Source organism: Schistocerca americana, chromosome X, assembly GCF_021461395.2.
Source record: "Schistocerca americana isolate TAMUIC-IGC-003095 chromosome X, iqSchAmer2.1, whole genome shotgun sequence".
In the NCBI taxonomy this organism is placed as follows: domain Eukaryota; kingdom Metazoa; phylum Arthropoda; class Insecta; order Orthoptera; family Acrididae; genus Schistocerca; species Schistocerca americana.
In genome coordinates this window covers 625,096,355-625,110,922 of record NC_060130.1, presented here as the reverse complement: position 1 = coordinate 625,110,922, position 14,568 = coordinate 625,096,355, and the positions used below count along the sequence as shown (strand labels likewise).

The 14,568-nt window shown below is 40.9% G+C and overlaps 1 protein-coding gene across 1 annotated transcript in view; it reads right to left on the bottom strand.

Moving 5' to 3' along the window:
• Window positions 1-14,568, bottom strand: part of LOC124555753 (hemicentin-1-like) — an 817,128-nt gene that overhangs the window by 497,191 nt on the left and 305,369 nt on the right. Inside the window, exons 16-17 of the mRNA XM_047129776.1 lie at window positions 9,579-9,728; window positions 9,404-9,499 (exon numbers count right to left, since the gene is read on the bottom strand). Of these exons, the coding sequence (XP_046985732.1) occupies window positions 9,404-9,499; window positions 9,579-9,728 (246 nt within the window). The remainder of the gene's footprint in view (window positions 1-9,403; window positions 9,500-9,578; window positions 9,729-14,568) is intronic.

Below are 14,568 nucleotides of genomic sequence, written 5' to 3'. Positions count from 1 at the left end.
GAATAATAGAACTCTATACACACTGCAATGACATGCAAGCATTTACAGTGATAACTTGGTAACAACTTACTCATTATGTTGAATGAAAGGGATGCAGGTTCCTGGAGTGGGGCTAACTGGCACAGCTGGTAGATCTAAGGAGAAATCAATGAAAAGAACAAAGCCTTACACATGTTTGTATCAGTGACACCAAAAGCAAGAAGTTTTGCAAGACATTCTTCAGAAGCCTTCCAGTCTTTGGTCGCATCATTGTAAGGGGGAAAGGATGGCAGGTATACTGATCATGTGGAAACCTGCACAGCCAATGTGGGCGACAAGTTCATGATAGCAACCATAAGAGCCTGCTGCTGCTCACAGAGAGATTGGAGTGCTGCCTCCAAGGACAGAAGAACTGAAGGAACAACCAAATAAACTGATCACATGGAAGCGAACACTACACTCATCACCAATTGTATTGTACTGTAAGATCCAAACAACAGCATGACCACAATGAACCAAAGTTTAATCTTCTTCCACACACAAGTAAACAACAGTTGACAACATAGCAACAATCCAGGTACTGATACAAGCAGCTGCTGATAGTAAGTATCAACACAATATGAGAGCACAGCCAGCTGCATTGGGCTTATGAAGAGGAAGGCTCTGGCATATGGCGCATTATCTGCTGTACCACATGCACAAATCATGTGGCTCACTGCAGGCAGCCTCTGTGGGCTGGCCCATACAAATGCTGTTGGAGGAATATTTGAAGTGTAGCACACTGGTGGCCTGACGCTATGGCATGTATTGAAGGATAACATATAGAGTTAGAGTAGAATGGAACTGAACAGAAAATAAGTAATACTGATATGAAGTGCCATCTGCCATGCACTGCACAGTGGCTCGAGGAGTATGTATGTAGATTCAAATGAAGTCTAACAAATTACAGAGTGTCCATAGTTAAAGTTCCAGTTTCAAAATGGTACAGAAAGAGAACCATTGCTCAGAATATCAAATCTGAACAGTATATTTTTGATGCAGGGGGAAACATCATGGGGATAAAATAAATAAATGAAAAAAGAGAAAAAACATGAAAATTTGAACAATAGATGGCACTGTAAGTGTCAGAATATGCAAATCAACAGAAATGCAGCACACAGTCATTGCTCTGTTTACATATGAGACACCTAACATGACTGTCACCAAGAAGGCTCATGTGCTGCTGGTAAAGCTCTTTTACAAGAAAGGTGACTGGGCACCAGTACCCCTGCAGAAGTTCTGGACACTTAAGGATATGAAAAAAAGGCATTGGTCTGATGTCTGCCAAGAATCTGGAGAACATGATTACAAAATTCAAAAACATAAGCATTCTTTTGAAATGCAGTGTGGCAGAGGGAGGAAGGCAGTTGACTGACGCCTGTCAAAGATGTGGGCAAAGCATTGCAGGAGGGGTCAAGTGGTACTGTGCAAATGTGCAGTGACAGTGAATTGCCTGAACACTGGATATGCCAGCAAGCACAGTGGATAAAATCCTATGAAACATTCTGCATCCTACATTGCTATCCATACAAAATCATCCATGTTCTGGAGTTGCTTCCTCCTGACTGCTAGCAAAACAGGCATTTCCTCTGGAATTTCTTGCTCACATGGATGTGGTCAGTTAATGGCCATGGAAGATTCTGTGGGCAGATGAGGAGCATTTCCATCTGCAATGACATCAACAGGCAGAACTGCTGAATATGGACAATGGAAAATTCACATGCACATCAATCAGTACCACCACTTCATTCTGCAAAGGTGACTGTGTGGTGCAGGTTGATAGCATTGTTTATCATAGGCCAGTATCTTTTCAAAGAGGTGAGTATTGCACATCCCCTTATCTACATCATCATTGGTAAACACCATGAGAGTCTTATGAACACCAAGATCATTCCAACGTTTCAACAGTAAGTGTGTGTGTAAGGTCATTGTTATGCAAGGTGGGGCTCCTCCGCACATTTCACAGCCAGTGAAGCAGCAACTACAGAGCCATTTCAGAAATGCTAGAACTATCAGGCATCATTTTCTTACAACCCAGCTGTCCAGATCACCTGATCTTAATCCACGTGACTACCAGCTGTGAGGTTAATGGAAAGATGTGATCAGAGACATTCTACTCTGCTGTGGAACATGCTGTTTCTTGATTTCAACTTGTGGCAGAAAGCAGTGGACAGCATATTGAACATGTCTTGTGCAAGTCCCACGAGAAGTAGAGACTGTTGTCATTTTGATCTTTATGTGGTTTCTGATCCAAGGACAATTAAAAACAAGCATCATTGTTAATTTTATGCAGTTTTTGACCCCAGGACAATTAAAAACCAATTTTTCCCATCCAGGCTGGTATGGCCTTGCCATGTTGGAAGGGCTTACCTAACTAACAGTGCCACAACTGTTGACTGCTGAAGTTTGAAGTCATGCCCATTGAACAGTATGGATGGTTTAATGTGCAACTCAAATCATAGCCATCAAATTACAATTCATCTGTCATTTGTAGATGACCGCATTTATGTTAAGACACTTACAGCATCATCTATTGGCAAAATTTCCATTAATTTTTTCCCCATGACATTTCCCCCTGTGTCAATAATATACTGTTAAAATTTGACATAATTCTGGACAGTGGTTCTATTTCTACAGTGTTTTAAAATTGGAACTTTAATTATGGATACATTGTAGATAATATTCAATGCTAAGTTGCACTAGCATAGCATACACATTTCTGGAATGCATCTCCTCTCCATTAGAAATCTCATGGCCAACTGTATGTCACAAGTCACCAACAAACTTAAAGTCTGATGCATTTGTGGGCCACCTGAGGGCCTCAATTTTGGATTGTTTAGAAAACCAAGTCATAATTCACATACTGATATAGATGGGCTGGTGAAACAGAAAAAATTATGTTACACATTAGTGGACATTGCAGTAATCCCCTTTGGATCCATGCTACATAATACATATAAAAGCACCAATCAGTACTTAAGAGTTCCATTCATGCAATTGCTGTAACTAGTAATTTTGTGTGTGCATTGCTTCATAGTTCACGCATGAAGTTTGTGCTTGATTCAGCCACTAGAGGCCACCCGGCCTGCTAATATGGCAGCAGTTGCATGGACAGCCTGCTGGTTGATCCCCCTGATGGAACTAGTGTCTCTACGCGCCAGAGTGCTAGGCTCCACCAGCTGCTTGTGTATTGCTAAGTGTGTGTACCTTGTCTTGCATGTGTGTGTACTGTTCAAGCGATAAATTACAGTGTCCTTGGGTGAGAACACTTTTTGCTGATGACTACGGTATTTGACTCCATGTATTAAACTTCAGTCATTAGTCTTTTGAGCTTAATTTCCATGGAGGTAGTGTTTAAATCTCTTCTCGAGCAACAGCAGATGCTGACAGTTGTTATTTCCAGTTTAATGACTACACTGGAACAACCTGTGGCCCCACCAACAATGTATCTGTTGCTGTTCCTTGTGTACAGCGATGCAGCAGAAGACTGGGACACTTAAAGAAAGTGCCTGTGGCAACATCTCCAAGCATTTGGAGTAAAAGACGTAAACTTGTGCACGGCTCTGTTCTTTTCTTTGATTTCACCTTGTGTGCATCAGTCGCTGTGTCAACTTGCCCCCTAAAAAAACCCTCAAGTCTTTCTTTCAGTCAGAAGTGTGAGTTATTTTCTACCTTTCAATATAAACATACTCCATTATTGCTGCTTGTGTGGAGTTTTGCCGGCCGGTATGGCTGTGCGGTTAAAGGCGCTTCAGTCTGGAACCGCGTGACCGCTACGGTCGCAGGTTCGAATCCTGCCTCGGGCATGGATGTGTGTGATGTCCTTAGGTTAGTTAGGTTTAATTAGTTCTAAGTTCTAGGCGACTGATGACCTCAGAAGTTAAGTTGCATAGTGCTCAGAGCCATTTGAACCATTTTTGTGTGGAGTTTTACCACTGCTAAAAGCAGCCAAAACAGTGATACAGGGCATGGACAGCAGAACTACATGGACTCAGCTATATTTGTATTTCTGTGACAAATGTTCATAAGGAATCCTATGCAGATCAAATGGTTTGTGATGAAATCATATGTTTTGCTCCTGATAGGAAAGTTCAAGAGTGAGCTCTGCAGTGTGAAAATCCTATGCTTAGAAGTATTGAATGTAGCTCAGTCATTTTAAAGTTCTACAGGCTGCAGGTAGTCAGACAGAAGCCTGATCCAAAGTTTCAGAAATCAGTTTCTCTCACTGCTCCCAGCTTTCAGTCAGATTGTAAGCATACAGGTAATTGTCATTCGTGACAATAACAGTCTGTATCACAACAGTGACAGCCTCATGCTCTGCTGCCTTCATGCCCATACTGTTTCATTCAACATGAACAGACTGCATGTCCCAAACATTGAGACACATTGCTTCTGTTTGTAACTCCTTTCCAAACCTGAGTGAGGTTGAAATGAACATGGGTGTGAACAGTGTGTCAGCAATGACAGTGTCTCAAAGCAAGTTATACAGTGAAGAGTGTGTGTTTAACAAACTATTGAGAATACAGGTGGACACAGATAAAGCAGCAACATTGGTGAATGCTCAGACTTATGTGGAATTGGTTTCTTCCATGCTGACTTAAGTGTGACAGAGGCTGATGAGTCATAACAAACAATGGATTCCCATTTTTGGACAGTTTTCTGCACCTATGACTTACAAGGCTGTGGTTCATTCATTGACATTCATAGTTGTGGACAACGTTTATGCTGAAAATCTGTTTGGTTTGGATGCTTTTAAACTGTTTGCATTCTCCATCGATGATGAAGTGCATTTCGTTTCTGATCAAGTTCCATAGCAACAGTTAGATGCTCTCTGTGCCAGATTTACCTTTCAATTTTTCTAGGACTGGGTTGTGCAACTGAATTTGAGGCTCATATTATGATGAAACAGTCTTGCTACCCCCATTTTTTCCAGGTCCACATGGCACAGATAACCTTACAGGATCAAGTAGAAGCAGAATCAGATCGTCTTTAATCCCTTGGCATTATTCGACCTCTTTCTACAGTAAGTGGTCAGCAACACTCATGATTTTCAAAAACCTACCAGTAAGTTATGACTCTGTGGTGATTTTAAATAATAGATTAATGCACTGTCAATCATTAATACCTACCCTTTGCCATATCCTGACAAGTTGTTAGCAAAATTAGTGGGGCGGTGGGGGGTGGGGGTGGGGGGGGGGCATTATTTTTCAAAGACTGAATTTGCAGAGGCATAGTTACAGCTGTTGCTTGACAAGGAATCTAAATGCCTTCTACTTGTGAATACCCCATTGGGGCTTTATCAGTACCAGCTTTGCCTTTTGGTGTGGCAAGTGTAGCAGCTATTTTGCAGTGCTTTTAGAACAACTTATTGCATCAATTACAGGGTGCATCAACTATACGGATGACATAGTAGTATCTGGTGCCTCTGCAGAGAAACATTTGCTCAATCTTTGTCCTCTGTTTTCTGTTTTACAGTCTGCAGGGTTAATCTGCAATTTGGTCAAGATACAGTTTTTTCAACCATCCATCATTTATTTGGGTTTTGAAGTGTCATGTGCTAGCATTAACCCATTGCGCCATATTGATGCTATTGCCACATTGCCACACCACATGTCCATCAAAAAATTACAGTCATTTTTAGGCAACATTGCATACTACCACAAATCTATACTGGATGTTGCTATTGTGGCACAACCACTCCATGAATTATTATGTAAAGATGATTCTTTCCACTGGTCCCCAGCTTGTGACCAGGCGTTCAAGTTGTTGAAATCTAAGCTGCAGTCTGCCCCTTATTTGGTCGCTTTTCAGCTGGGCCAGCACCTCATTGTTAGTGGGAGACACATCTCAGTTTTTCCTTGCTCATAAGTATGTGAACGGATCCAATGCTATACTGCATACGCCTTTAAATCCTTAAATTCAGTAAAACAGTTTTATTCTCATATGTTTTCTATATATGTCTAAGTTCCACCTGATCACAAACCACAAACCACTGGTATCTCTTTTTAACCCTTCAGCATCCTTGCTGGACAAAGTTGCACATTGCTTACAGTGGTCAGCTACTTTCCTATTATGATAAAATTATGAGATACATTTTCGACTTACAGAGCAACATGAAAATTGTGACACCTTGTGTTTGCCAATTGGTCTATGTAAAGAGTCTGATAAAGAGGAATTACCTTATTTTCATTTAGATGTAGAAGCTCAAAACATTGTTGATGGTTTTCCTATTACTAGCATCTGCAGTAGCTGTGCATCCTGTTTTAAGTAAAATTGTTTCTTTTGTGCAACTCGGTTGGCTGGACCAACTTCCAGGCCATGCTTCTGATACTTTGAGAAATTATTTTGGATTACAAAATCCTCTTTCTGTTTGGGATGGAGGGTTGCTGTTAGCTACAAAGGCCACTGCTACCTTTGTCGTAGTCCGATCTCCCCTTCAACATGAGGTTATGCATTTATTATGTGTGGACCACTGGGGTGAGCCATGTACAAAAGTGTTAGCACACAACATTAGTGCACTGACATGTTTTTTGGCCAGGCACTAATGGCAAAATAGCATGAGTTCTTGCAGCCTGCTCAGAGTGTGCCAGTGTGCCACCCATAAGGCAACTCCTTGTGCTTCTTTGTCACTGTGGCCAGATCCACAGCAGCATTACAAATGAATTCATATAGATTCTGTGGGACCTTTTGAATTTCTACTTGCTTGTTGTAATTGATGCTTATTCTAAGTTTCTGTACTTGGTGCATTGCCTGTCTAGTTCTGCAGCAGCTACAATTTCAGCGTTGTTACAAATTTTTGCAATGGAACATCTTTCATATACATTAGTTGCAGACAATGGGCCCCAGTTCATATCTCAGGAATTTGAAGAATTTTGTAAAAAAGCAGTATTCCCCATGTCACAGCTCCTCCTTTTTCCCCTCAATTGAAAAGATAAGCAGAATGGCTAGTTTGAACATTTAAGACTCAGATGAAAAAATACAGTTTGGATGTGTCACAGGAAGTACCTCTTCAGCAGTTCCACATTTCTTATGGGTTCACCACCGTTGGTGATAGGAGGTTGATGGAATTGTTGCAGGGTCATCAGCCCCAGACTCTGCTCCATCTGCTTTGGTTGATGCCACACCTTCTGACGGCACCAGTGCTGCAACACTTCCAGCCTGGCACGGCTGTTAGGGATCATGAGTTAAGCCCCAGGCCAAAACGGGTCCTGGCGGTTATAGAAAGAACCCATGCCCAAAGTCTCTGCATTGTCCACATGACTGAGGGGAGGGCATCATGTCACTTCGACCAGCTATGATCTTACGTGGGCAGTTGTGCACCAGTGCATCTCTACTGCCCTCACGTCCTCCATCTGCCCAGCCATCACCTAAACCGTGGCTGGTGCACTCATCTTCTCTGCCACCACTGCTGCCGCTATGACAGCCAGTGTCGCCTACTCCACCGCCTTCACCTCCTTCACCAGGGTTGGATCCAGACATAGAAATGAAAACTGTGACAGCATCGCCTCTCTTACCATATGGCCTCTCACAGGGGGAGCAGGTGATGCACACGTCCTTGCTGGTGCCACTCCTGATGCTTCGCTGTGGTGGCAGCATGTCACATGACTCAACAAGCTACACTGACCACAGAGGAAATGGATGTGTGCACAGTGCTCACTTCTTCGTAAAGGAAGAGGAGTGCTGTAACTTGCAATTTTATGTGTGTGCTGCTTCACACTACATGCATGAGGTTTGTGCTTGATTCAGCCAGTAGAGGCCAACAGCCTGCTAGTACAACAGCAGTTGCATGTGCAGCCTGCTGGCTGTGCCCCTGTTGGATATAATGTCTATATAGGCCAGAGCACTAGACTCTGCCAACCACTTCTGTATTGCTAATTGTGTTGTACATTCTCTTCCATGTGTGTGTACTTCTCAGGCAAGAAATTACAGTGTTCTTTGGTCAGAAAAACAATGATGCACATCAGCATCATTAACGATCTGCAGTGTAACAGAGCAATACAATCGCTTAATGTTCAGGTGGCAATGCAACATGGGTAGAATTTTGCTCCTTGACATCTATACTGACATACTAATTTAGCTCTCAGCATGTAAAATATCTAGTTGTCACTGAAGATTGCATGTCTCTAGTCTGATCTTCGCCAGAGATGGCATAATCATTATAGTGTATTTTATAATCAAGAGAAAGAAATCCCTTTGAGAAGGCTCTCCTGTAGGATACACTAGGTTCCTTCAGCAGCCACTAAATACAGTTCCAAGATCCAAGGCAATAAGTATAATTTTCAAGCTGCACAAGTTAAAAATAGTCATATTTTCATGGCCATGGTTAGTTGGCAAGCACAGCTTTAGTACATCCACATTTACACAAGTTCACATGCAGGGTTCACAGATGTAACAATCAATGTAACTCACTGCAGTTGTGAAATGCACTGTTGTACGCAGATTTCCTCATGATAAACACTGAGTTGAGCTGCAAAAGCCCAGAATAATTTGCACAGTTGTAGCTTATTTGGGATTTTTAGCACTGAAGGTCAGGCATTGTGTGGGCAGGTATGCAAATTTGTTGCATTCTTCCTCATTTATTATTTAACTTCACCATCGTGGCTGAAAGAGCTGAGCACTGGTGCTGAACTAAAATGATTATTTCACACTGTATCAAACAACTGAGTCTTGGCAGAGACCCGTGCACCATTTCAAAACACACACAGTCTGCAACATACCCTAACTGCATCAGTTATAAGTTTGTTTCTCTTCAATTTATTGTGATATTTGTGAACTGCATAGCAATCTTATACTAGTCTACAACCTGTGTGCTGTAAAATGTGCGCCACACCTGAAACAGTGTCCAGCAAATCTGATCTATTTATCAGCAATTAAAAGAAATTTGTACATCCAACACTTGATGACTGTTCAAAAAACTTGTAATATCAAAATGCAATTCCATAACCTAAACATGGCACATTAAGTATTCATGTCAATGAGAGTTAAAATTGCTCATTACTCTACTTTAAATGTTAACAGCAATTCCAAAAAGTGAAAATGTTGTTATCACAGCAATGTCTCATTCATTCCGAAAATGGAATGACTGAAAATATGAAACACCATTCTGATAGCAGAACACCAAATGAAATGTTACTTTACAAAATGGTATGATAGATGACAATCATTGATCAGAAGCAGTGTTGGGGAACAGACTGTCACATTTGAGACTGCAGCTCAGCTGTCAGGTAGCCATCATTAGTTTGTTTATCTGGCCATCTGTGGATCAACATACGTACTGTTCTGTGAGTGGCCATCTTTCCTCATACTATCCTGTGTGTTCCAGCCAGAATTTTCCATTATTGTGCTACTATTAATCTGATAATACAGTAGCACTAGAAATACTTACCAATTCCAGTTATTTTTAAGGGAAAATCTTTCTTTACTGATCCATAACTATTTTCAGCTGTGCATATATAAACAGCTTCATCATCCAAAGTAGAATCTGGAAAGCAATGCATAGATATTTAAAAGCTGAGATGGTTCAAATGCAACAGGAAAGTGTCATACCATGTTGTACATACTCATTATTTTTAGTAATCCAGTCTCTGTTTGGATGAATCTTTTGGAATCTAGTTGTTTTCCATCCTTTCTCTGCCATATGACTTTTGGATGTGGTATTCCGGCAGTCACACAGGGAATAGTTGCATCACTTCCAAACTCCACTTTGACATCTGAAAGTATGAGACAATAGTTTCAGTGTAATTATTAAAAGAAAGAGGTCAAATTTAGCTTTAATCTGTGATGATAAGGAAGCTTTCTTTATAAAAAGTGTGGAAGAAATTGTATAGATTACTTGACAATTTCTTTGCTACTAATGTTTTCAAATGTTTTTGAGAAAGCAATGTGGCACATTTCAGTTCCCAGTATACACTGAATATGGAATTTATACTTCCACTAATCATGAAAGAGCAGTAGAAAAATTTTTCTTTGCAGTTGAGACAAGTGCTATTGTGAAAGTGGTGGAATGTAATTTGTGTGATGTGATTAGCGGGGTGGTCTTTAACATCAGCTTGTGGCTTTCAGAGAATGGATTGACATTTAACAGCAACAAAATGAAATATATACTCTTTCTGACATGAAACTCTTGCGAAGCACAATCTCACTGTCCTAAGTCTGTCAAACAGTCTTTGATGCTAGCCATTTAAATCCTTAGAACTGAGGGTAGCTGGAATGCTTATGTAGAAGTATCATGTGCAAGATCTTTATACAGGAACTGAATGCTGCTATCTTCACTACATGACTGATCTCCATGGTCTTTTACAATGAAACATGAGGGACTGTTTACATTGCTTATATACACTCTACTATCAACATTGAACATTATCTGCATGTTTCACAATTTTTTGATTGCAGTTTCCTGGTGCATAATCCTGAAGCCATTTCGTTCTTGAAGCCGTATGTGATGATGCTCCAGAATCAATGATCCACTCATTCTGGTTGAAATCTGACATACCCAGTAAACAAAGCAATGTCTTGTCTGCTCCCTTGGAACCCTCCTTTGATGATCCTTGCTTCTAAGGATAGTCAGACTTGAAGTGACCATACTTCCAACAATTGAAACATTTTATTTTCTTCTTTTCTCATTTGTCTTTGGAGAAACACTGCTGTGATTTCTTACAGTGCTTTGTGAATATGGCACTACCACCTCTATCTTTGTACAACTTGAGGTATTTTTCCATACTTCCAACTTGCAACTTTGCTTTGATATTTTATGATGTGAAATTTTCATCATTGTGCTGGACTCTATACCCAAGTAGTAAGGCTGATAAGCTTTTTGTAGACATCTAAGTGTAATGAGTGCTATTAGTCTTTCATCACCTGGTTTCTCCATGCTCTGAAGTCTCTTGGCTACATCCAGTAAATGAGTGACATAACTCTAAATATTTCCTTCAAATTTGGGTAATGCAGTATTGAAGAGAGCACCCCAGAGATCCATCCACCTAGTTTTATTCTTACCGGCAAGCTGGTTTTCCAGGTTACCTCAAGCTTCCTTTGCCTTTGTTGTATTTTCCACATGTGCATACAGAGATTTATCTACATACAAAACATTATACCTGTCCTTCTCTGCATTCGCAGCAGTACTTGCACCTTTTGCATAATCCCACAATTTTTCAGACATTAGAATGAGTTTCATTCCAATCTTCCTGTGTTGTAATCATCCTTGTTTCTAAGTTTTTCTGTCAGTGGAGTAGTGGTTTTGGTCAAACTTTCATTTGAAGACATTTCTGGAAACTCAAATTCGCTGGCACTAAATCACGTAACTGATTTTTTTTTAGAACCACCTAGGGTTCAAACACCAAAGACTTTGACAAAACACAAATCAAAACAAGTATCACTGACAAAGTCGCCACATAAGCCAAAATGCTTGTTCAGTTATTAATCTTCCTACTCGCACAACATACGTAGTTCAATGCACAGATTTACCATTCTGATCCCAGAACCTGTTAGCACAGTGAGGCTTGTGATGGCAAAGATAAATAATTACTCTGTTGATAATACTTGTATTCACAGAGAACATATTACATGGTATACACAGAAACATAAACTAATTCTCAAAGATAATCCATACCTCATAGACATCAAGGACAAAGAAGAAATAAGGAGCCATATTACCAACATAACAACACTCCTACCCCATCAATTCTATGCACTAGTCCTCCATCCTTATATTACACATTCCTACCTTCCTCACTGTCCAATGTTTTCCCCATCAACAAAAATAAGGTTCAAATGGCTCTGAGCACTATGGGACTTAACATCTGTGGTCATCAGTCCCCTAGAACTTAGAACTACTTGAACCTAACCAACCTAAGGACGTCACACACAGCCATGCCCGAGGCAGGATTTGAACCTGCGACTGTAGCGGTCACGCAGTTCCAGACTGAAGCGCCTAGAACCGCACGGCCACACCGGCTGGCTCCCCTTCAACACCAGACTCAATCTCAGGGCAGATCCTTCCAGTCTTAGTGCCAGGAAAGTGCTTCTTTTCAACATCAGTGTTATGGGACCATGTTTTAAATGTGCACTAATTGTGTTTCATTTTACCTTTTATTATTACCATTTTTAACTTACAAGTGCAAGAAGTCAAATCTTTTGTATAGATAAAAACGTCTGTTTTATTTTCACCTATAAGAAATTTAAATTCACTGTAAATATCTCACCTTTCTGTTTCTTGTTTCTCTTCACAGTTAATTTTTGTTGTCATTTGGCTAAAGTGCACATTGACAGTACTACTGGCAGCCCCTCCCCTCCCCCCCTCCCCTCCCCCAATACCACACCCATACCGGGTGTGGAAGGAAGAAATTTTTTTTTAAATTGCATATAATTGCAACTTATCACAGTGAAAGCAAATATCCACCCTCATAACACCCATACTACACATCACCCAGAAACCTGGCCGTCTACATAAACTCATCCCTTCATTTCTCTTTGCATAGATATGTTAAACAAGCAACAAATCAGCCTTTTATTTTTCAACCAATGAATTTTATTGTCTGCCAAGGATGCCCATATGCCAGGGCAAGAGGGGCCGCAGAACCCCCCGTCCCCCCCCCCCCCCCCACTCCATCATCCAGCTCTTGGTGAAAGGAAAAAATATAGTGTAATCAGGTAGTTTCTCTTCCAAGAAAAAGTTGGTATTACATCGGTTTTTATGAGGGTAGAAGTAGAATTTTTTATGGCTACTTATAAGTCTCCATTTGTCTTCCAGAATATTAAAAATACTTCATATGCTCAGGTTTGCCCCCCACCCCCCTCCCTGCCACGCCCCCCTCCCACAAAATATGGTATGGGTGCGCTTGTCCACATGACACCCTGGTATGCTCACCTGTTTATGGGCTATCTGGAAGAAACCTTCCTAGCCTCCCAAAGCTCCCAAAACCTAGTATGGTTCATGTTCACAGATGATATCACCCTGATCTGCACTCGGGGCCAAGACACTCTACTGACATGCCTTCACAACATCAACACATTTTGTCCCATCTGCTTTACCTGGTCCTCCTGTACCCAACGTGCCCCTTTTTGGACACTGACCAACGTCCACACCTCTGCCCACATTAAACCCACTAACCACCAACAGCCAACAGCACCTGCATTTTGACATCTGCTGCCCCTCCCGCACCAAAAAATCCGTATCGTACAGGCTAGCCACCTGTGGATGATGTATCTGCAGTGATGAGAACTCCCTTGCCTAGTATGCCAAGACCCTCACAAAAGCCTTCGCAGACAGCCAATACCTCTCAATCTAGACCAAAAATGGATTTCCCATGCCATATTCTCACACACACCCCACCCTCCCACCACCCTCAAGACTCAGCTACAAAGGAATGTCCACCTCATCCCACAATATCACCCTGGACTGTAACTGAACCATATCCTTCACCAGGGCATTGATTATCCCTCATCCTGCCCTGAAATGAGGGACATCCTACCCCGATTGTTTCCATCACTCCTAAAGGTGTTGTGTCACTCACCCAACCTATACAACATCCTAGCCCATCTCTATGACACTCCCACTCCAAACCCCCTGCACAGGGATCATATCCCTGTGGAAACAAACTACAAGACCTGCCCATTTCACCCAGCGAGCACCTCCTACTCCAGTCCTCTCACAGGCTTATCCTATTTAGTCATATATGGAAACTATCTGATCTAGTGAGAAATGAATATCTTAGGATAGCATACTTTGGACTTTTTCATTCTCACATATTCTATAGGCTGTTGTTATGGAGTCACTCATGTCATGTCAGTGATGTATCACTGATTTTTTTTAAAAAAAAAAAAAAAAAAAAAAAAAAAAAAAAAAAAAAAAAAAAAAAAAAAAAAAAAAAAAAAAGAGGTGCTAAGAATAATGTGTAAGATTGGTCCAAGAGAACACTGCTGCCTCTATCCATTAAGACCAAAATAATGACAGTGATAAATCTTGTTATCTATGCATCACTGATATGTGCAAAAAGCAACATAGTAGAGTTTGACACCAGAGAGGACATACAGTGTCATGACACCTGAAATAAGACGAATATTGACGTTCCTCGACACTGGCGGACAAAAACAGGAAACGCTCACAAAATAAACTGTCTGAAATTTTTTTAAAATTATTTGCCACATTCGGTAATGAATACACCTTTGAGTAGTTTTAAAAGTAAGTAGTAAAAATGATTGATATTCATCATTACATTCTACATTTAAGAGACTTTTTGCAATCTAGGAATGTATAAATTAAGCTATAGGATTAGCATTACAATTCTGCAAAACTGGTTAGTACAGGATCTACATCTACATTTACATCCATACTCCACAAGCCCCCTGACGGTGTGTGGCGGAGGGTACCTTGAGTACCCCTATCAGTTCTCCCTTCTATTCCAGTCTCGTATTGTTCATGGAAAGAAGGATTGTCGGTATGCCTCTGTGTGGGCTCTAATCTCTCTGATTTTATCCTCATGGTCTCTTCGCAAGATATAAGTAGGAAGGAGCAATATACTGCTTGACTCTTCGGTGAAGGTATGTTCTCGA